The following is a 24,744-nucleotide window of genomic DNA, read 5'->3' as shown; positions in this document are numbered from 1 at the left end:
GAAAAGGGGAAGTGCAACGAGACCTGGGTGTCATGGTTCATCAGTCACTGAAAGTGGGCATGCAAGTACAGCAGGCGGTGAAGAAGGAAAATAGTATGTTGGCCTTCATAGCTAGGGGATTTGAGTAAAGGAGCAGGGAGGTCTTACTGCAGTTGTACAGGGCCTTAGTGAGGCCTCACCTGGAATATTGTGTTCAGTTTTGGTCTCCTAATCTGAGGAAGGACGTTCTTGATATTGAGGGAGTGCAGCGAAGGTTCACCAGACTGATTCCAGGGATGGCTGGACTGTCATATGAGGAGAGACTGGATCAACTGGTGTTTAGAAGGATGAGAGGGGATCTCATAGAAACGTATAAAATTCTGATGGGACTGGACAGGTTAGATGCGGGAAGAATGTTCCCGATGTTGGGGAAGTCCAGAACCAGGGGACATAGGCTTAGGATAAGTGGTAGGCCATTTAGGACTGAGATGAGGAGAAACTTCTTCACTCAGAGAGTTGTTAACCTAAGGAATTCCCTGCTGCAGAGAGTTGTTGATGCCAGTTCATTGCACATATTCAAGAGGGAGTTAGATATGGCCCTTACGGCTAAGGCGATCAAGCAGTATGGAGAGAAAGCAGGAAAGGGGTACTGAGGGAGTGATTAACCATGATCTTATTGAATGGTGGTTCAGGCTTGAAGGGCCGAATGGCCTACACCTGTACCTATTTTCTAAGTTTCTATGAAAGAGGGTTTAAATTTATTTTCAATTGTGAATGCCAACCCTGGTGCTGAAATAAATAAAGTTCAGTATTACTCCCCTTCCTGAGGCTTAATGGGTAAACACACTCTGTGATTGCTAAGGATGTGTATAGACCCAGATGTACAGTTGACCTGTGTTGAATTAGCTAATTTCAGTCAGGGTAGTGATCAGAGCATTCTGCCTTGATGTCCTAGTGAGGGAACAAAGTATGGAGCCCACTGTTGCTTGTTATGCAATGATCCTGGCAGAAAGTGTGCAAATCTTAACATTGATTGAGGATAACACTAGACTTTGCTGAAATGTGTTCATGATTAAATAGGTTGCCAACGCTCATTGTTCAGATCCCACATTAAGAATGGCTTCTTGGGAAAGATAGTAGATGGCTTCCAATATCCATAGGTCCATAATCTAGCCTGAGTCAACACCTTCAGGGAAGAGGGAGTGAAAATTGGTGGAAATAAATGGCCAGTATTTTATGAGACCTAAGTCATAGCTGGTGCTGAACTTTATATTTTGCTTATTTCCACTTGCATATAAATAGAAGCTGTTCAGTAATGAATCCATTGGATGCATCATCAAAGCCCATCTTTTCAAAGTTAGAACCTAAGTTGCACAAAGTAGAGACCTTGTTAAATATGTTTTTATATTGTTTTAACGGGACTACTTCAGATTGAAAGTGTGCCTTTTTAATGTTAAATTTTACAAGGCTTCAAAATGACAAAATCCTACTACCCATATGATTTTATTTCAGTCTCCAATGTAATGGCCAATATTTCTACAAGCCAATTAATGAATATTTTTGAGAGATTTAAGGAGATATTTCATAACTCGTAACAAAAATATATTCCAGTGAGAAGGAAAGACTGTAAGAGAAGGGATAACCATTCGTGGCTAAGTAAATAAGGGATGGTATCAAATTGAAAACAAGGGCATACAATGTGGCCAAGAATAGTGGGAGGCCAGAGGATTGGGAAACTTTTAAAAGCCAGAAAATGACTAAAAAAATTATAAAGGGAGGGAAGATGGATTATGAAAGTAAACCAGCACGGAATATAAAAAGAGATAGTAAGAGTTTCTACAGGTACACAAAAAGGAAAAGAATGGCTAAAGTAAATGTTGGTCCCCTAGAGGATGAGACTGGGGAATTAATAACAGAGAAAAGGCAGAAACTTTGAACAAATATTTTGTATTGGTCTTCAAGGTAGAAGACACTAAAAACATCCCAATAGTGGATAATCAAGAGGCTTTCGGGAGGAAGGAACTTAATACAATCGCTATCACTAAAGAAGTAGTACTCGGTAAAATAATAGGACTAAAGGCGGACAAGTCCCCTGGACCTGATGGTTTACATCCTAGGGTCAAAAACAAGTGGCTGCAGAGAAAGTGGATGCATTGGTTATAATCTACCAAAATTCCCTGGATTCTGGGGCGGTCCCAGCAGATTGGAAAACCGCAAATGTAACGCCCCTATTTAAAAAAGGAGGTAGACAAAAAGCAGGAAACTATCGACCAGTTAGTCTAACATCTGTTGTTGGGAAAATGCTGAAATCCATTATTAAGGAAGCAGTCGCGAGACATTTGAAAAAGCATAATTCAATCAAGCAGAGTCAGCATGGTTTTATGAAAGAAAGGGAAATCATGTTTGACCAATTTGTTGGAGTGCTTTGAGAATGTATCGAGCAGGATGGATAAGGGGGAACCAGTGGATGTGGTATATTTGGATTTCCAGAAGGCACTCGATAAGGTGCCACATAAAAGGTTACTGCACAAGATAAGATCTCACGGGTTTGGTTGTAATATAATAGCATGGATAGAGGATTGGCTAACTAACAGAAAACAGAGAGTCAGGAAAAAATGGGGCATTTTCCAGTTGGCGAACAGTAATTAGTGGGGTGCTACAGGGATCAGTGCTGGGGCCTCAACTATTTACAATCTATATTAATGATCTGGATGAAGGGACCGAGTGTAAAGTAGTCCAGGTTTGCTGATGATACAAAGATGGATGGGAAATTAAATTGTGAGGAGGACACACAAAATATCTGCAAAGGGATAGAGACAGGCTAAGTGAATGGGCAAAAATTTGGCAGATGGAGTATAATGTGGGAAAATGTGAGGTCATCCACTTTGACAGAAAAAGTACAAAAGCAAATTATAATTTAAATGGAGAAAAATTGCTGCAGTACAGAGGGATCTGGGATCCTTGTGCATGAAACACAAAAAGTTAGTATACAGGTACAGCAAGTAATCAAGAAGGCAAATAGAATGTTGGCCTTTATTGCAAGGGGGATAGAGTATAAAAGCAGAGAAGTCCTGCTACAACTGTACAGGGTATTGGTGAGGCCATACCTGGAGTACTGCATACAGTTTTGGTCCCGGTATTTAACGAAGGATATACTTGCAGTGGAAGCTGTTCAGAGAAGGTTCACTAGGTTGATTCAGGAGATTAGCGGTTGACTTATGAAGATAGGTTGAGTAGATTGGGCCTGTACCTACTGGAGTTCAGAAGAATGAGATGTGATCTTATCGAAACATAGGAAAATGAGGGGGCTCGACAAGGTGGATGCAGAAAGGGTATTTCCACTCATAGGGGAAACTAAAACTAGGGTTGTAAATCGATGGAATTGACTTCACAGGGAGCTGTGGAGGCTGGGTCATTCAATGTATTTAAGGCGGAGATAGACAGATTTTTGAGCGATAAGTGAAACATAGAAACATAGAAAATAGGTGCAGGAGTAGGCCATTCGGCCCTTCGAGCCTGCACCATCATTCAATAAGATCATGGCTGATCATTCACCTCAGTACCCCTTTCCCACTTTCTCTCCATATCCCTTGATCCCTTTAGCCATAAGGGCCATATCTCACTCCCCCTTGAATATATCCAATGAACTGGTATCAACAATTCTCTGCAGTAGGGAATGCCACAGATTAACAACTGCAAGGGACCTACGTTTGTTTTCACTAATCTTTTTCTCTTCACATATCTATAGAAGCTTTTGCAGTCACTTTTTATGTTCCAGCAAGTTTCCTCTCACACTCAGAACAAGATTGCTAATTAGCCCTTTCTCATTACACATCACCCAATCTAGGATGGCCAGCTCCCTCGTTGGTTCCTCGACATATTGGTCTAGAAAACCATCCCTAATACACTCCAGGAAATCCTCCTCCACCACATTGCTACCAGTTTGGTTAGCCCAATCAATATATAAATTACAGTCACCCATGATAACTGCTGTACCTTTACTGCACACATCCCTAATTTCTTGTTTGATGCTGTGCCAACCTTACTACTATTGTTTGGTGGTCTGTACACAACTTCCACTCACGTTTTCTGTCCTTTGGTATTCCGTAGCTCCACCCATACTGATTCCACATCATCCAAGCTCATGTCCTTCCTTACTATTGCATTAATTTCCTCTTTAACCAGCAACACCACCCCACCTCCTTTTCCTTTCTGTCTATCCTTCCTAAATGTTGAATACCCTTGGATGTTGAGTTCCCAGCCTTGGTCACGCTGGAGCCATGTCTCCGTGATGCCAATTACATCATACCCGTTAACTGCTAGCTGCGCAGTTAATTCGTCCACCTTATTCCGAATACTCTTCGCATTGAGGCACAGAGCCTTCAGGCTTGTCTTTTTAACACACTTTGCCCCTTTAGAATTTTGCTGTAATGTGGCCCTTTTTGCTTTTTGCCTTGGGTTTCTCTGCCCTCCACTTTTACTTTTGAATATAGGGTTATGGGGAGTGGGCAGGGAAGTGGAGCTGAGTCCATGATCAGATCAGCCATGATCTTATTAAATAGCGGAGCAAGCTTGAGGGGCCACGTGGCCTACTCCTGCTCCTATTTCTTATATTTTTATGTTCTTTTGTTAAATTGGTACAGTTTGTTTCAGATAAGCAAATGTCCTGTTCAAACATAATTCTGTTCCAACTATAAATGTTCCAATATAAAATTTCCATTTTATAGAATTACTAAATCAAACCTAACATTTAAATAGTAATTTCTTATTCCTCGTATGTTACTCTGTGTTTCACTTTTTACATTCAGAATATTGAATATAGTTATTGTACTTGACAAATTCCACTCAGATACACCAGTACATTTTAATGTGTAATCAATTTTGTGTAAAATATGTTTTGTTACATATTTGATGTCCTTTTACAATTACATCATGATTGAATGATAAAACAGGCTGTGATCAAATGGTTATTTTTAATTCTTGTTTTATGGAAATCATGATCGAACCAAAAAATGTCAGAAAACCAGAATCAGTAATGTACTTTATTTGGTTTTGACTGGAAACAAAATGCATGAGATGGTTGTCAGTCAAGAGCTATCTTCTCTAAAGATGCAAGGCATTCATACTTTTAATTTTTGTACTTACATTAATTGAGAATCATGTAATCCTGTTGACTTGCTCTCATAAATATCCTTTTATTATTACTTGAAGAATATTGCATTCACATGATAATGAGTTAGAAATCCAAGAACTGATTTACCATTTCCTCAGCTAAAAGTAGGTGAATCTTTAGAGCAACTAGGAAAATGCATTGGAGCTTAAAGATAAACATCACCTCGTTAAATTGCTCAAGCTGTTCGCAGTTTTGAACCACGAGCTATCTTTTCACCACCAGGGGGACCATTTTCTCTTCATATAGCATATCCCGTAATTAGTTACTTCTGACTTCTTATGTCATATAGCTAGTCTAAATGACTTTTTATTGAACTGTGGCTCATAAAAGCATAATAAATGCTTGCTTTGTATATGAGCCAAAATTCCCTGGAAATTTTCTAACATAGCTATGGAGAATAAGTTGCCTATTATGATGACATGGTTCCCAGAATGCACTGCATAAAGGAGGTAATTACACCATCATAATGGTGCAAAACATGGGCAATGTCTTCTGAAACTGTGGGGCATTGCTGGCAGCTTATTGGAAAGTTGCAAGTTCACCCATGATATTCTTTTAAGCACCTTCTGTGTCTCACCCAGTCAAACTGCTTTTTTACCAACTCCAATAATTTTATAACTAATAAACAAAAGTGATATTTCTCTTTGGTTACATTGCAGCAGTGTCCAGGATAATCAAGCACAGTCCTGAAGGGTTGGCAACCCTACTCTGAGGTACTACCTGTGGCTCTGGTCTCGGAAAATTTCACCCACAATATTTCAAACTTTGGAGTACATGATTCAGAAAAATTGGTGGAAGAATGTTTGGGAGTTGGCAATGACATTTCCAGCATAAGTAACCTCTTGAGCTATGTCAACCAGAGAACTCAATTTGATGCTGCTCAGCTGTTTGTGTCACCAACAAGTTGCTTGAGGCAATTCAAATTGCCAACTTCCAGTTTGAATTTTTTTTTTCAGAAATTGACTCAAATTACAAAAAATAATATGGATGATGATGATTGTTTGGCCCATCTTAATTCATCCATTCATAAAGACGTTGCCCCATTGCAGCATTCAATTGTTTCTCAAATGTTTTGCAAGGTTTTCATCTCCACTACTTAGGAACATAGGAAAACAGGAACAGGAGTAGGCCATTCAGCCCCTCAAGCCTGATCCGCCATTCAATGAGATCATGGCTGATCTGCGACCTAACTCCATATACCCACCTTTGGCCCATATCTCTTAATACACTTGATTAACAAAAAGCTATCAATCTCCGATTTAAAATTAACAATTGATCTAGCATCAATTGCTATTTGCGAAAGAGAGTTCCAAACTTCTCCCACCCTTTTGTGTAGAAGTGTTTCCTAATTTCACTCCTGAAAGGTTTGGCTCTCATTTTTGGACTATGCCCCCTAGTCCTAGAATCCCCAACCAGTGGAAATAGTTTCTCTCTATCCACTCTATCTGTTCCCCTTAATCCTGAAAACTTCAATCAGATCCTTCTTAACCTTCTAAATTCTAGGGAATACAACCCTAATTTCTGTAATCTCTCCTCCTAACTTAACCCTTGGCGTATCGTTCTGGTAAACCTATGCTACACTCCCTCCAAAGCTAATATATCCTTCCAAGGTGTGGTGCCCAGAACTGCTCTCAGTACTCCAGGTGGGCCTAACTAGGGTTTTGTATAGCTGCAGCATAACTTCTACCCCCTTGTATTCTAGTCCTCTAGATATAAAGGCCAGCATTCCATTAGCCTTTTTGATTATTTTCTGTACCTGTTCATGACATTTTCATGGTCTATGTACATGGACCTGCTAAGTTTCTTTGTCCATCCACTGTTTTTAGCTTTTCACCATTTAGAATGTACCCTGTTCTGTCCTTTTTAGGTCCAAAGTGGATGACCTCACATTTGGTTACATTGAAATCCATTTGCCACAGTTTCTCCCAATCATATAATCTATCCACATCCCTTTGTAGTGCTATACTTCCATCTACACTGCCTGCAATACCACCTATCTTTGGGTTATCGGCAAATTTAGATATATGACTTTCTATGCCATCATCTAAGTCATTAATAAATATTGTGAATAGTTGAGGCTCCAAAACAGATCTCTGCGGGACACCACTAGTCACATCCTGCCAATTTTGAGTACCTAATCAAGAAATCTGGGGATAGTGCAGGAAAATGGAGTTAAGGTAGAAGATCAGCCATGATCTTATTGAATGGCGTGCAGGCCCAAGGGGGCGAATGGCCTACTCCTGTTCCTATTTTTTATCTTCTTACCTATTATCCCTACTCTCCATCTCCTACCACTCAGCCAATTTCCTAACCAGGTCAATAATTTGCCCTTAATTACGTGGGCTTCTGCCTTAGGTAACAGTCTCTTATGTGGCATTTTATCAAATGCCTTCTGGCAGTCCATATAAATAACATCCATAGACATTCCTCTGTCCATTACTTTAGTCACCTCTTCAAAAAATTCAATCAGGTTTGTCAGGCATGACCTACCTTTTACAAATCCTGTCTGGGAGTACATTCAATGTGTTGAGCACTCTTTCTGTGAACAGAAGTTGCAGGTATCGGCCTGAAATTTGTCTTTTACTAGCTTGAATCTGTGTCCTTTTGTTCTACACTTGCAATTTATTTTAAGGTAATTTTTCAGCTTTACCTGTTTCAAACCATTCACTGTCATATATTTCAATAAGATTGCCTCTCAGATGCTCTCTTTCAAGGTTGAAATCCCAAGTTTTTCCAGTCCTTTTCCATAATTCAGAGCTATGATGTGAGGCATCAGCCTCTAGTGATTAAATCTTTCCCATGTGGCTCAGTTGCCACATGTAGACTCAATATTCAAGGTATGATTTGACCAGAGCGTTATACAGTTTAATGACAACTTCTGTTGACATGTATTGGCTAGACTATTGGCTTTGTTGATGGCTGCTCTGCATTGGTTGGATATATTGAGCATCAAGCCAACTAAAATTCCAATAACAAAATCAGGTCCAACATAGTGTTCCATCACCTGAGTCACAACTAGATCCAAAGCAGAAGTGTAGAGGAGACAAAGAAAATCAAGTATAAAATGTATTTAAAGCTAAAATAAAGTAAAAGTCAGACTAGGTATTCAAGCAATGAATAATGTGAAACAGAGAACAAAAAAGAATAAGGGTAAAGTGAACCCAATCAGAGCAGAAACAAAAACCTCTATTTTACTTGGCGGCAAGGGGTGAGATGGGATGGTGGAATGAGCGCTCGGCTCATGTGGATCAAGCTTAAATTTGCAATTAAGCAGCTGGGGAATCATGGAGGAACAAATGAGCATTGCTGTTACATATTTTTAAACATTATGATGACCTAGTGGATACATGTGTGGTACGATACTGAGCCATGCAGATAAGAGGGGCAATTTTACAAAATCATGCTCTTAAAGTGGAGCCTCACCCACCAAAGCACCCATCAAAAATACAGGCATGTGCCCTCTATGATTTTCATGAATTTTAATGGACAGAAAATCATGTGGAACGCACACCATGTTACAAGTTTTGCATTTTTCCTTAAAGGTTCTCACATCTACAGTGGTGTTGGTCATTCTCATTAGCAGTCTTAGTTTCCAAATGCACCTCTCCATTCTTTTTGAAGGTGGGTTGAGAATACACTTCTGTGTCCCTGTGTCTCTAAATCATGGCATAGCACAAAATATTAACACCAAACCTACAGTACCATAAACCCTACCATAATGCAATGGCTGTAAGATAACCAAAATTCCGATTTTTTAATTTCATCTCAGGATTTAGAAAATGCTGGCAATTCTGAATTTATTACGGGTACTTAGCTGTCTAAATGGCAATAAGAGTCAACAATATAGTGTGAATTTGAGTCATGTAAAAGGTCAGACGGGGTTGGGCTCCAAGTTTCTTTCCCTGAAGGACATTATATATACAAGATTGGAAAGCAGTGGGGGAATTTTAACCTAACCAGTAGGGTTAGAGTGTGCAGGTAGTTAAATTGTTAAAAATCGGATTCCCGACCTGAAGCCGCCTCCAACCTGCCCACTTCCGTTTTACCGGAGGAGAAACGTGCAGTCAACCTGCTCCCAGTAGGCGGGACTTCAATTTAAATATTTTACTGAGGTTGGAAGCCTCTTCTTTAACCTCCACTTTGTGTTTAACTGCATCTGGTCGGTTTTTACACACGTAATTTTCTGTTGCCTCCGCTCCCGATCCTCCCGGGGCTGACACTGGCCCCACCAATCCCTCCCTCCCTCCCTCCTCTGTATGGCCTAGTGACGCAGGCCTACCCACCCACAGCCAGTCAGCCTCTCCATCAGGTATTTACTGAAATATTTTTACATCAGTTCTGAAACTGCCTGAGTAGCAGTTCAGTAGGAAATGGAAACATTGTCTACTTTCCAAATTCTCAGGTATTTCTGTTGCATCAGTGACACAACTTCTTCCTCAGCCCATAGCTGCATGGAATTGACCCCTGTATCCGACCCCTGTATCCTTTGGATAGCCCTCACCTGTAGACTGAGCTCTAACCTTAAAAAAGTTCATTAGATCAGCAAGGGATTCCTTAACTCTGCAATCTGCTGCATTTTATGTAACCATGTTATGTCATTACCTCATTACAGCCAGAAATTTGATACAAAGACATTTAAATAAACATCTAGTGCAATACTTTAGGATTTGCCCTGGATTTACTCTCTCTTTTAACCAACTCCCATTTGGAATGGGCAAAAAGGGAAGCTCCATGGCACACTTAAAGAGTTTTGTTTCTCTTTCTTTTGTAATGTTTACAGTATCTTTTTAGCACTGATATTTTCATTTTATATATTTTCCATTTCTTAACTTCTTATAAATAATATTCGAGAGCCAGCAATTCTTTTAACTCCATAAAGTAAACTTGTTTTTAAAGTGTCTGAAATATAGAAAGCTGGATTTTCAGGTTCTGGTGAAGTTCGATCCAGAGTGGCTAAGTTTTAGTGCAAAGAAGTGTTGCGTGCTATCTGCACAAAATCTTCCATACTCAGGTCATTATTTACAACTCCCAGTGTAGCTTCGGCCTTGTGAGAGATGTACCAAAGGGGGAAACCAAAAATTCGGGAGGGGGAACCAAAAATCACAGTGCAGATGATGCAGAAATTTAAAAAGTTCCGTCCACTTAAGCTAATGCTAAGTTGGTGGGGAGTTATTCTTTTGGTAGGTTGACCTGGAATATACAGCCCTTTTCATTCCCTGCCTCTGGGCCAATGTACACAGACAGCTAACTCTAATAGTTCAAATGGCCTAATCATATGTACATGAGAGAGGTCAGGCCAATATGCATGATGTGTCAAGGTCTCATCACCACTGTTGCTGAGACTGCAGAAGTGGCGCCATAATTTACTTAAATTTGATAACGTTCAACTTGTGAGACTTGTAAAAAAAATGTTAAGGCTCATGGAATTAGGGGGAAAATGGCTATCTGGAAAGCAAATAGTTTTTGCAATATGAAACAGAAGGTGGTAATAAATGGGAGAACGTTATGTTTGGGGACAGTGACTAGTGGAGGGCTGCAGAGGTCTCTTTTGATTACCCTGCTGTTAATGTTGACACTAACCATGTGGCTCCAGAGCCGAGATAGGAGAGAAAAGAAATCATTTTTGCAGCAGAGGGGCAGATCCTCTGCAGAGAGGTTGTGTAGATTGGGCCTATACACTAGAGTTTAGAAGAATAAGAGATGATCTCATTGAAATATACAAGATTCTAAAGGGGGCTTGACAGGGTAGATATTGAGAGGTTGTTTCCCCTGGCTGGAGAGTCTAGAACTAGGGGGCACAGTCTCAGGATTAGGGGTTAGCCACTTATGATTGAGACGAGGAGAAATTTCTTCACTCAGAGGGTTGTGAATCTTTGGAATTCTTTGCCTCAAATGGCTGTGGATGCTGAATTGTTGAATATATTCAAGGCTGAGAAAGATAGATTTTTGGACTCTCGGGGTATCAAGGGATATGGGGATCGGGTGGGAAAGTGGAGGTGATGTCAAAGATCAGCCATAAACTTATTGAATGGCGGAGCAGACTCGAGGGGTCGTATGGCCTACTCCTGCTCTTAATTCTTATGTTCTTAAGTTAAAGGTCAGGACAGCTGAAATTTACGCCACAGAGATTGCTATATCATTGTGGGCAGCTTTCTTTGAGGTCAGAGGTGAGCACTGTCACTTTGCCTCTGACCGAAAATTCAAAACCATTTGCCATAATTTTCCACTTTCCGTTTCCAGCCCTCTTCTATCCATTGAAGTGAATGGGTAGAAAAACATGGGCTACAGAGGTGGAAAACCCAAGATAACACTTAGTAATTTAGCAACTAACCATGACCAATGGCTCGTCTCTGTTACCTGGCATTAGCAAAAAGGTCAAAGGTTAAAATGTATTTACAGTTTTGGTTTGTTTACAGTAGCAGTGAGATATTAATTTAAATCTGTCTCAGTGGCATTTTTAAACAGTGTTTTCAAACCTCTTGAAAGTACAGGAAACTTGTTCCAGTACTATACCTGACTAAATTATGTAAATTAGAGATTGCTAAATAACAGAAATATATTTAATGGCCTCTATCTCTGCATGTGTGACATAAATATCAGATAAATGGCTGGGGACCATTAACCTGCCTTGTGATGTTAGGATTGATTAGAATTTAATCCCCATTCAATATAATTTATCATTTCACTTAATCTTCCTGGATTGTTGGTTAGTCTTTTGTGACTTGCACATGCATTTTTGCCAACTTTTTTGAGATAGAATTTAGTCATTTATAAATATTTGGCCGTGCTATTTAATTGGAGTGGTGTTTGTCTAGTGTGTGTTAAGACTAATTTAAAAAACAACTTACTTACCTTTTTCCCCATTCTTGACTAGTGAAACAATCCTTTATATGTTTAGTATTCTTTATTAGAAATTGATTGTTAGAAATATAATGTTACAAGTATTTCCCTTTGGCTAGTACTTGAATATATGTGAAGGGTTTTGAGAGTGCACAAGGGACTTTAGCCTACATCTAGCTATGGATAATATGAGATGGATTTTATATAACTTCTGCTTTTATTTGGTGGGGCAAGTGGTAATGTCCCATTCCCCAAACTAATTGGTTTGTTTGCCAAAATTTTGTTTTCAGGTATTTATAATTGTTAAATCTATTTGCTACTGTTTATTAATAATGCATCTCTTAATTTGCTTGGATGATTTCAGAGACTTGTGTTGTACCTGAAATCCACCAGATGTCATTCAATATAACGATATGTAGATGGTTATTTGGCAGAGAGCAATGTTTGCCAAACCTCGAGTTTCAAAAATAATCAATGTTACCTGAAGCAAGTGTTGAAAAAGCAGCAGTATCATCGAATCTGTTGGGTTAGTGGGACGGTGCGAGCAGCTGCATGCAGGCTATGATCTCGAAAAATAATCCTTCTGCACCAATATATCATTAACGCAAAAGGCTGATTTTGCAAAAGCGCCATGTCAAAATGCTTTTTGTTTACAAGTACTTGGCCAGGCTGTTTCCTACACTAGGTGGGGAACTCATCCCCTGAAGCAAAGTATATGAATATTTGTTTCAAAAATCCGCTTATAGACTGTGCGAAGACCAATAGGCGTACAATTTTAAATATTTTTCAAAATTGGCTAATTTCCAACAGATCATCCTGGGAAATACAACTTTTACTTTCACTAGCTCTAAGAAGTGCTTACTGTACATTCTACCTCACATATTGCTGCGAGGTGAAAGATTTTCATACGGAAAATGCAGGAAATGTGTAAAGCATTTTTCACTGCTGGCTCGATCTCGTTGTTTTTTCATCGTCCATTTAGTTGGAAGAAAAATCTGAAACTTTTGTCTCTAAAGATTGTAAATATTCTTGGTGGCGTCCGTCAGCTTCATATCTGAATGCCGTTTAATAAATTCCAAAGCAGATTTATTCGTTAACGAGCTATTGAATTAGTGATGTATTTAAATCAGTTAATGAAGCGCTGTGAGCCACTGCAACCACACATTGGATGGTTTCCAAATACCAAATCCAATTTACGGGCATGATTTGATCAAAGGTGTAAGCCAAAATATAAATGGAATTATTTCAAAACTATTTTTAATAATAGTCCAGTGTCGTAGTTTCAAGCGTGCAAATGTCAGTATTTATTTTAGCAATCTATGTGATGACAGAGCAGACTAAAAAACGAACGCCACATTCATTTAAATAAAACGTAATTTACAGTTCATTTATACTATAGGATGAGAAAACTGGAAACAAGTAAACGTTTAAAAGTCTCAAGCTTACCTGATAAGTACAAGTGAAAAGCAGGATGCAAAGGAAGGGAGCCTGCATGGTGGGGATTTGAAGCACGAGTTGGCAGGAGCTGGGGACAAGCTATGCATAAGGCGCACCTCTGTCTTAAACCCACAAGCACCTCTGTTAACTTTCATATTTCTTTTCATTCCCAGCACTTCCCTGTGACCTTCCTACAGTATTTCCCATTCATAACATCTGTCCTGCCAACTTTAGGTACACATTTTCTTTTTTGGGGGTAACTTTAAAGATGCCATATACTTTTTAATGCAGAATATTATGGCTGAATGTTAATGAATCATAACTTGATATACATTTTAATCAACAACAATAACTTGAATTTACCTAGCCCTGTTAATGATTCACAGAAACGTAATCAGACAAAATTCGCACCAAGCCAAAGGGGGAACTATTAAGATGGGTGACTGAAAATGTGGTCAAAGAGGTGGGTTTAAAGGAACGTCTTAAAGGAGGAGAGAGTGGAAAAGTTTCGAGAGGGAATACCAGAGTTTAAGGGCTATATGGCTGAAGGCATGGCCACCAATGGTGGGACATGCACAAGAGTCCAGAGTTGGAGTAACACAGGGTTCTTGGAGAGCTGTCGGGCTGGAGGAAGTTACAGAGATACAGCTCCAAGGCCATGGAGGGATTTGAACATGAGGATGAGAATTTTAAAACTGAGTAAGTGGTAGACCAGACCTAAGTGATGGTTGAGCAGAACCAGCTTTGAGTCAGGATACTGACAGCATAGTTTTGGATGAGGTCAAGTTTATGGAGGTTGGAAGATGGGAGGCATGCCAAGACAGCTTTGGAATAGTCGAGTCTGGAGGTAACAAAAGCATGGATGAGGGTTTCAGCAGCAGATGGGCTGAGGCAGTGGTGAAGATGAGTGATGTTGTGGAGGTGAAAGTAGGTGGTCTTTTTGAAGTAGAGGATATGGGGCTGGGAGCTCAGGTCAGGGTCAAATAGCATGGTAAGGTTACGAATAGTCTGGTTAAGCTTGAGACAGTGGCCAGGAAGTGGGATGGATTTAGTGATGAGGGAATAGGTTTTGTGGCAGGGGCCGAGGACAATAGCTTCAGTCTTCCCAATCTTGAATTGGAGGAACTCTTGGCTCATCCAGGTCTGGATGTTAGACAAGCAGTTTGACAACAGTGGAGGGCTTGAGTGTGAAATGGCAGTGATGTAGAACTAGGTATCATTAGTGTACAGCAATACTGTTTACAGTATTTTCTGAATTTTTACATTTGTTCATGGGATGTGGGCGTCACTAACAAGGCCAACATTTATTGTCCATCCCTAATTGCCCTTAAGAAGGTTGTGGTGAGCTGCTTTCTTGAATCACTGCTGTCTGTGTGATGAAGTTACTCCCACAGTGCAATTAGGGAGGGAGTTCCAGGATTTTGACCAAGGAATGATGAAGGAATGACAATATACTTCCAAATCAGGATGGTGTATGATTTTGAAAGGATGCAAAATGCACAAGAACCCCGCCCCCATTGTTTGGGCTCATTCGAAAGGAAATTTAATTTGGGACTATCTACCAGAAAGTTTGGAACCCTAAAATGCTTATGGAAGAAACCATAATCGAATTTTGGACTTTTACAAGACAAATTCAAGCCTGTGGGCGGGCCTAGGGAACATAAGAAGCCCACTTGATTATTAGGGCTGTCTAAGTGTTGAGACTAAGTTAACTTATCTGGAGAAATGGGTATTCAAGAATCCTTCTCCATAGGAGACATTAACATTACAACAAATAACCCAGAGATAACCAACCATCAACCTGGATCTGGAAAACCATTTCAGCATATACATCACAAAGAGGCCCAATCCAGCCTGTATGCAAAAAACTAAGCACAAAAGGACATTGCGATTACCAAGCTAATATTTCCATCAGGAAATAGTTTTCGAAAATCAACCCACCCAAAACATATTAACTTTTAACGAGCCTGCCAAAATATTACAAAGAGTCAAGCTCGCCAAATTTAAACAAAGAATTCTGAACTGATTTGGCGCCAAAATTAGAACTCAAACCGTATAACTGGCCCCCTGTTTCAACAGAGGGTATGCCATATTGCTCGTGCTATACTACGACTATGTCATCAAGACAAGGAGAGAAACCAACACGACAGTTGTAAACTAACTTCTCCAGCCTCAGTCCTGAAGTCCTGAAGGAAGGAAGAACATCACCATCGTGGCAGCAACCGACCACAACCAACGTGGTATCAACAAAAAACCACCGCGATCGACCAAACGCAAAGCAAAATTCCAACGGGAAAAAAATGAAGAATCGAAAAGTTTCCACTCTACAATCTAAGGCCTGACTACCAACAGGTGAAAACATTACCTAAAGAGACTTTGAACCTATTTCTAATGAAGAAAACTGGGTACTTACCCTATAGATCCAAAACGCATCTTACCGCATCAGCAGACTCAACCCAACTGAAGATTGCACAGCTAGAAGTCCCCTCCGACGTTCGGGGTACGGCAAGCAGAACCTACAGATCTCAACGAACCCCGAAATTGCAAACTACCGCTAACTGACCAGAAAGGATTGCCTGCCCTGGAGTCTAACCTCGCTAGAATTAGGTATTGGGAGGTGGGAAATGTAATTTTACTGTACCCCCCTTTGAATGTGTAATGTATTGTTCTTCATTAGAGTGATTATAAGTTTGACATTGTATCTTTTCTTGTATTGTTCCTTCTTTGAGTAATACGTTTTGACATTGTAGTTTCTTGTCTTTAATAAAATCAAATTTCTTTTGCACCAAACCAGTTGTCCTTTGCACTTTATCACATCCCCCAAATAAATCCAGAGTCTAGAACCCAAGGGAGTGGGAGCGATTCGAACTGCTCAAGTTGGTCAGAGATGAACCTGACCCCCGGGACCACCCCCTTACAATTTGGAGGGGAACTTGGAGGTGGTGGTGTTCCCATGCACCTGCTGCCCTTGTCCTTCTAGGTTTTAGCGGTTTCGGGTTTGGGAGGTGCTGCCAAAGAAGCCTTGGTGAGTTGCTGCAGTGCATTTTGTAGATGGTACACACTGCAGCCACGGTGCACTGGTGGTAGAGGAAATGACTGTTTAATCTGCTGGATATAGTGCCAATCAAGCGGGCTGCCTTGTCCTGAATGGTGTCGAGGTTCTTAAGTGTTGTTGGAGCTGCACTCATCCATTGGAGAATATTCCATCACACTCCTGACTTATGCCTTATAGATGGTGGAAAGGCTTTGGGGAGTCAGGACAGAATGGTTATTGCATCATATAATTTACTTACTATTTGTATGAGTAATATTATATTGAATTTGTGGTGATATTATTTCCAAGTTTTAAAATACAATATTATTGTTACTACTTTTATTTATACTTCGTGGCTCATGGGAAACATTCTTTTTCTGTGTATTAGAGAAGGAAACATTTTTTTTTGTGTATTAGAGAGAGTGCACATGACAAGTAAGCATCATAGGTCAATAATTTTGTGTGATCGTGCTCGTGCCGCAATTTTTCTTCCCCTTCTCCCTTGAAATGACTTGCATTAGTATTTGTTGCCTATGCAAAGATTTGGCTTTTACATTTTCTTTGCTCATTGAGACCTTGTTAATGAACTCCTTCAGAAAAGAGCTGGACAAATATATGGTTAAGAATAAGATTAAAGCTATAAGGTAAGTACAAACAGTGATGAGTAAATTCCTGGAACTGTTCATAAATCACCCATGAGGGATTTGCATAATAACTAACTTGCTAAAAAAATACATTTTAACAATAATGTGTATTTCACTGAACTGTATGCCTGCAATTAAGCAAAGGGATAATTTTACAAAATTATGCTACTCAGTAGCATGAATTTGCGCATGTGCCTCCCATGATTTTGCATAATCTGTATAGATTTTGTAAAAATGCTAAATACCCGATTATGTCTTCACAGTACGAAGGTGGACTGTAAGGACACTTTGTAGAGATTGACACATCTTTCTTTTGGGACAACCTGGGTGTATTCATTGTTTAAAGTATTTTGCTCTAAGCAAATATAATATCACACATATGCCACATGGCAGTGACATTGGCACATACTGACATTCATTATAGGAAAAACAGTTTTTTAAAATTGCTAATCATACAAAATCTCTACAAATTAAAAATCAGACTGCTTTAAAGTAACATTTCAAAATTGAACAGTTAATGCTTAAAAATAATGCTATAAGATCTATGAGGGGTGACATTGGTTACTGTTACACCTGTTTTCCAGGCAAAAACAGGTGAAAAGAGTTCCATATTAGGGGTAGGTGACCTCCCATGCTCAAATAGTGTTGGAATCATGTCCAACTCCATATTCGTTCCAGTGCTGTAGCGGCATCCCTGGCAGCTGCCTAAAATGGACATTAGGCTCTTGAATATTCTAATAAGGGGTTTAATGCCTGTTTCAGGACACAACCTGCAAATTTGTTTAGCCTGAACGTAGCAGGTGTCGGGCCTTCTGTGTTCAGACTTACCAGCGGTCCTTAAAGAGACCACTGGAGGCCACCAACAAAAAGGTACATTTAAGAAAAATACCTAACCTGAATGTGGAACTGCAAGGAGCAGGAGTGCTCTTCATGGCTCCACATTAAAACTGTGGGCCACTGCCAGCCACTGCTCACAACCCCCCCCCCCACCCCCGCCCCCCAATTGCCACCCTCTTCACTCCCGGACTTGCCTGAGGCATTTGGTCGCCGTTCCAGCCAGTTGAATTCACTCCCCTTTGCGACTGGCAATCTGCCTCTGGTGCTAAGACTGGTGCCTGCAGCTCTCTTTTACTGTACTAATAAGGCCGGCAGGCTTATTTGCCTTGGTCCTGTGGCCAGCATCATTAGGCGTGTGCAGTGGCGCTGAATCAAATTACAGCCCAATTTGGGCGCAATCGCATTTCTAGGGTCTACACCTTCAAAAGACACTCGAAGCATACGCCTGGAAATTCATTATGGATTCTCCTGATCGGCCACTGTAACTTTGATGGAAGATCATTGGGAACCCTGCTAACGTTGTATAGTAATAGGATACTATGAGATCCAGGGCAAAGTGGCAAGTTGGATCCAAAATTGGCTCAGAGGCAGGAAGAAAAAGGTAATGGTTGATGGGTGTTTTTGTGACTGGAAGGCTGTGTCCAGTGGGGTTCCACAGGGCTCAGTGCTGGGTCCCTTGTTTTTTGTCGTGTATATCAATGACTTGGAATGAATGTAGAGGGTATGAATAAGAAGTTTTCAGATGACACTAAAATAGGTTGATAATGAAGAAGAAAGCTGTGGACTGCAGGAAGATATCAATGGGCAGAATGGTGGCAAATGGAATTCAATCCGGATAAGTGTGAGGTAATGCATTTGGGGAGGTGTAACAAGGCAAGGGAATACACATTAAATGGCATGACACTGAAACCTGTATGAACAAACGGACCTTGGAGTGCAGGTCCACAGATCCCTGAAAGTAGCAGGCCAGGTAGATAAGGTGGTTAAAAAGGCATATGGAATATTTGCCTTTATTAGTTGAGGCATGGAATACAAGAGCAAGGAGGTTATGCTTGAACTGTATAAAACACTAGTTAGGCCGCAGCTAGAGTACTGTGTGCAGTTCTGGTCACCACATTACAGGAAATATGTGATTGCACTGGAAAGGGTGCAGAAGAAATTTCCAAGAATGTTGCCTGGACTGGAGAATTTTGGCTATGAGGAAAGATTGGAGATGCTGAGTCTGTTTTCTTTGGCACAGAGGCGGCTGAGGGAGACCTGATTGAGGTGTATAGAATTATGAGGGACCTGGATAGAATGGATAGGAAGGACCTGTTTCCCTTGGCAGAGGCATCAACAATCAGGGGGCATAGATTTAAAGTAATAAGGGGGAGGTATAGAGGAGATATGAGGGGAAATTTCTTTACGCAGAGGGTGGTGGGAGTCTGGAACTCACTGCCTGAAAGCGTGGTAGAGGCAGAAAGCCTCTGGATTTGGTTGGATAGTTCTTGGTCGGCCGGCACGGACACGATAGGCTGAAATGGCCTCCTTCCATGCTGTAAATGTCAATGATTCTATGTTTCTAATGGCGTTGTTCAAGAGAAAACTCAAGGACATTCCCAGGGATAGAGATTTAGCAGGTATACAGCAAAAGACATATAGGGCTCAAATTTCTCCAGGAGTTGCCCCGCTTTTTTTTTGGAGCAAGTAGCTTTTTTTGGGGTAACTTAAAAATTGAAAATTTCCCCATTTAACTTGCTCCACTGTTAGTCAGTTAGTTAGGTTTTTTTTAGTTTTGTTTTTTTCTCCAAAAGGGGGAGTGACCAGCCACTTATGCCTGTTTTGGCCATGGAAGCAAATTGGGCTAGCTAAAAGTTACTCCAAACTAACTTAGGCCAGTATATGTGGCCACTTTTGTAGGCAGAGAAAAACCTTACCTACATTTAAGAAATCAGTGTAGGTAGCCAGAGATGGTTGGTGGGGGGGGGGGGAGGAAGGTGAGTTAGAGGATTCTAAAGCTTCACAGCATCAGCACAACATCAAAACAACTTCAGCACAACATCTTCACGACATCATCAAAAATAAATGAAAGATAAATCAGCTACTGAAAATAGAGCAGTCCTGCCTTGCCAACTGCAGAATGCATTGGCTAGCCCTTCAGCCAGGGCTAGGGGCGGCAGGCCCGCATGACTGTAGGGGTGAGGGATTTTTTTTTTTACAGTTGTTCCTAAATGTTGTGTGGTGATAATGGGACATGATTCAGTTTTAATGCAAAAAATATTTTATTGGAAAGTTTACAATGCACTTCAACAACAACAACAACAACAACAATAACAACAACAACAACAACAACAACAGCAAAGAAAGGCTGCACCCATCTCTCACCCACATATCGGGGAATGTGCACTTCCTCATAGGAGCGGGGATGGTGGTGGGGAGGGGGAGGGGGAGGGGGTGCTGGGGGCCTGGCTTGAGTCTCAACTAAAGCTGGTGTGGGGATTGCAGTGGGAATGGCATTTGTCAGGCCTGTGTGCCCTTATTGCAGCAGCCAGCTCCCTCATGGTCGCTGCCATCATTTGCACTCCCTCTGACAAGCCCGCCCTCAGTTCCCATCTCAGTGCTGATATTTCTCCGGACAGTGTTGCAACCTCATCATGCACCCCACTGACGGCGGCCACGAGTGATCGGGTAAGGGCATTGGTCTCCTCACCCAATGACATAACCTGATATACATCTGATGAAGGCTGCATCTCAGGAGAGACTGGTCGACTTCTCCTTCCCCTCGCCGTGGGTCTGCATAACGGCACCCCTCCAGTGCGAGGCACAGGCTGAGACAGTGGGGCCCAGGGTGTTCCAACCTGCATTCCACCACCGCCACTGGGACCCGCAACCTCGGAAAGTGTGAAATCAAGAAATGTCGTGGCAGAGCTCATGGAGATGTCTGGCAAAGTGATGCTCTGTACCATGGACTGATCCATATCACGATCAGCATTCTCCCGTGACACAGATCCATGGACCCCTCCTCCCCCCACCCGCCTTGGTCTGGAGCAGATACATCTGGATCTTCATGTTGATCTTCAGGATGTTCTGGATTATCATCTTGTTCTGAAAAATACAACAGATCAGTCAAATGGTTAGCAGGAAAGGAGGGGCAGGATGGGTGGAATGAGTAGTCTCATGTTTAGCAGGCCAATCAGCAGGTTGATTTGAAGGGCGACGATGCATTTTCATGATTGACCCTCACCCTCGCGTGTGGGCCCAGCTTGTGCAGAGCTGATTCTTTTTCTGCAGGTGCGATTTAGCAAGGCAGTGAACCTCTGTTCCAGTGGTGATAGTTGGTGCAGATTTGGCGGTCCTCCTCCTGTTCTAGTTCTCTCCCTTTTGTTATGGACCAATTTCTTCTGCAAAGATGAAAATGTAATTTTTGCCACATGGTGAACTTCTGATGGATGGGACATATACAGATGATAACAGTAACAATTGCAATTCCATTTAAAACTCAAGATAATACTTACACTCACTACTTGACCAATGTCCTGCCATTTCTATTTACACTGGCTTCCAGTTCTTTCGGTCTTCACCCCTGTGGAGAATTCTTCTGCAATTAGGTTCCAGTGTCTCCTCATTTCTTTGGGTGGAACTTTTGTGGGACCACTCTTCCTAATATCCAGCTCCTGCCATCTGTCCTCAATGACAGTGACTAGTTTCTCCATCTCCTCATGCAAGAAGTTCTTTGTCCTTGTTGCACGATCTTGCATCATTGGTGTATTGGATTTACACTCAGGTGATCTTGAAAACACACAGTTCTCACCTTTCATGCATGTATGAAACACTCCTTTCCACTCCCTCAGCCACCCAAAAATCACAATTCACACCTTACCTTCTAATATGGCCCACTGCCAATGCTGCTGAGGCACTGAGGATGCTCTCCCTTTAAATAGCCGATTGCCAAGGTTCCTGCCCCATTGCGCATGCACGCACGCTTTAACGTGCATTGCGCATGCGAGCACGCACAAACGGTCATGCCGGCACTCGAGGACATGCCGGGCCCAAGCCCCGACTCCCTGCCGGCTGCACTGAACAAGCGCAGCCCAAGCTCCGGCCCCCGCAGGTTTCTCAGCGCCACGCCACAGGACCACAGGGATCCAGGAATGGCCAAATTATCCCGGTAAGTTTTCGGCACGTTTTTTCCCCCACTAAGTCGGCGCACCATATCTAACTATGCCGCTCTAAGCGGCTGGGAAAATTTGGGGCCTTAAGAGGTAGAGTTCTGATTTTGTGCTCCTGGCTGGGAGCATATATCAGAAATGTAGGCACACACTGTGGATGAACATCATGTGCAGCTTTTTCTAGAATTTCTGATATGTGCCTTTGGCAGGTAAGGCTTCCTGCCAGGGTCATGAAGTTGGTCAAAAAATATGTGCAGCATGCACTGGAATTTCAAATATGCCCTATTGGTGGGCAAGGCTCCTTACCAGAATTGAAGTTGGAAAATGACCTCTTTTACAGTATGCTACCATTGATAGAATTACTGTATATGGAAATGAATGGTTACAGGCTCTTATACTCAGACTAAGAGTTTATCATTTTGATAAGATCACTATTCTAAATTCCTGCATAATCTCTAACTTTTATAAAGAGAAATCTGTAAATGTATTGCTGTCTCTCAGTTTCCTCTTGTAACCATGTTGAACTTCCAGTCAGAGACATGAATTAAGAAAGTGGCTTGTGGCCGGCATTCCTATTTCATGCTTTCACTGGAACAGATTTTTGTACAATGTTACAAAGCGTCTGTTTGCAACCTACCTCCCAACAACAGTTCTAAATGAGTAGGATGCAGTATCAACAGTACACTGAGGGGGCATCAGTGCTGCATTTAGGGATTATGGAGTCACTTCTGCTTTAATGTTCCCAACATTCCAGTTATCCTGTGTAGAGATTTTTATGGCTGTTCTTTTAAGGCTATTAGTCAGTATCTTGTTAAAAAAACACACTATCTGGTGTTTGCCATGGTGACATAACGGAGTGGAAATTGATTACACACTATCAGCAGGATGGAAGGAGCAAATTCAATCTCCCACAACACTGTTGCAAATCTCTGCCACACAGCTCTGGGAAGTTGCTGAACGGAATCTTAAACTGAAACATAGGAACATAGGAACAAAAATACGCCATTGAGCCCCTCAAGCCTGTTCCGCCATACAATTAGATCATGGCAAATCACTGAACCAATATTTTAATCTGTAATGGCAGTGTTCCAAGATGATAAAGCATGTGGATTTTTATATGGAAATTAATAAACTCACTGGGGCTAATTTTATGAAGTTGCACTCCCAGCATGGAGTCTCTCCTGCCAGAGTGAATATCAGGAATCTGGGTCACCACTCCCACCAGCATGATTTTTCAAACATTAATTTTCCAATAACTCACTTCCTGTTTTAATGCAACTAACTACATCGGGTTAGTACTCATTTATCATCTTGGTACAACTTTACATGTCTCATTACCCAAGGCAATTCATTAAAATCTCTCCAGGGTGCAATTCTTTTTAAAAACTGTTTTCATGAAAAGGTGTTTGGTAAGTCTGTTTTCATTTGTTTACAACAAACACAAATTATGACATAAATACATAATTAGATGTCATATATGGGATTACATTTTAACAAAATTGATGTATGGTTCCTTTGGCTCTTCTCTATCCCTACCAGACTAAAATATGTCTGCAATATACTTTTTTCTGAAGATTCTACCATTTAAGTCTTGACACAGCATGTTCGTCTTGGAAAAAGACATGGGACAACAATTCAGGATGAGTGCCAGATGCAAAGTTATTATAAGTTATTTTGAAACATAGAATCACAGAATGATACAGCACAGAAGGAGGCCATTAGGCCGATTGTGCATGTGCCGGCTCTTTGAAAGAGCTATTGAATTAGTCCCACGCCGCTGCCCTTTCTCCATAACCTTGCAGATGTTTCCTTTTCAAGCATTTATCCAATTCCCTTTTAAAAGTTACTATTGAATCTGCTTCCACCATTCCTTCAAGCAGTGTATTCCACATTATAACAATTCACTGTATTAAAAAAATTCTCCTTATCTCACCTCTGGTTATCTTTCTTAAATCTGTGTCCTCTGGTTACCAACCCTTCTGCCACTGGAAACAGTTTCTCCTTATTTACTCTATCAAATCCCTTCATGATTTTGAACACCTCAGTTAAATCTCCTGTTAACCTTCTCTGCTCTAAGAAGAACAACCCTAGCTTCTCCAGTCGCTTCACATAACTGAAGTCCCTTATCGCTGGGACCATTCTAAGTCTCTTCTGCACCCTCTCTAAGGCCTTGACATCCTTCCTAAAGCCTGGTGCCCAGAATTGGAAACAATACTCCAGCTGGGGCCTAACCAGTGATTTATAAAGATTCACCATAACTTTGTTGCTTTTGTACACTATACGCTAGAAATTCGTGTTTTAACGATTTTGCCCATTTTTTGGCGATAATTGCGGCAGAATTTTTCTTTTACCGCCCAGGTACCTAGCAAAATTCGCCAAATGGTGACCGGCGATGGCGATAGTGATAAATCCGGTGTTGCACAACTGTATTCGTGCGCCGAAGCCAAAATTTGTGAGTGAAAAAAAATGGACCTTCTGTGTATACGCAAATACTTCTTTTTTACAATTTTTTTTTGGCCATTTTTTTCTTCTTCCTGCTCTTCTGGTCACCTGTCAGGGAGCTCCACGCATGCACAGTACACCCAGGGCTGAATCAGACATTTTCAGATAGCAGACATGATGGAAGAAGGAGATGGGAACAGGCAGAATGTG

General features: G+C 41.1%; 1 protein-coding gene across 1 annotated transcript in view; it reads right to left on the bottom strand.

Annotated features, from left to right (window-relative positions):
- The window catches only part of LOC139266634 (cellular communication network factor 6-like), a 52,520-nt gene that overhangs the window by 22,988 nt on the left and 4,788 nt on the right, over nucleotides 1-24,744 (bottom strand). Inside the window, exon 2 of the mRNA XM_070884223.1 lies at nucleotides 20,956-21,028. Within this exon, the coding sequence (XP_070740324.1) occupies nucleotides 20,956-21,028 (73 nt within the window). The remainder of the gene's footprint in view (nucleotides 1-20,955; nucleotides 21,029-24,744) is intronic.

This window comes from Pristiophorus japonicus, chromosome 7, assembly GCF_044704955.1.
Source record: "Pristiophorus japonicus isolate sPriJap1 chromosome 7, sPriJap1.hap1, whole genome shotgun sequence".
In the NCBI taxonomy this organism is placed as follows: Eukaryota; Metazoa; Chordata; class Chondrichthyes; family Pristiophoridae; genus Pristiophorus; species Pristiophorus japonicus.
This window is presented reverse-complemented; position numbering and strand designations above follow the sequence as displayed.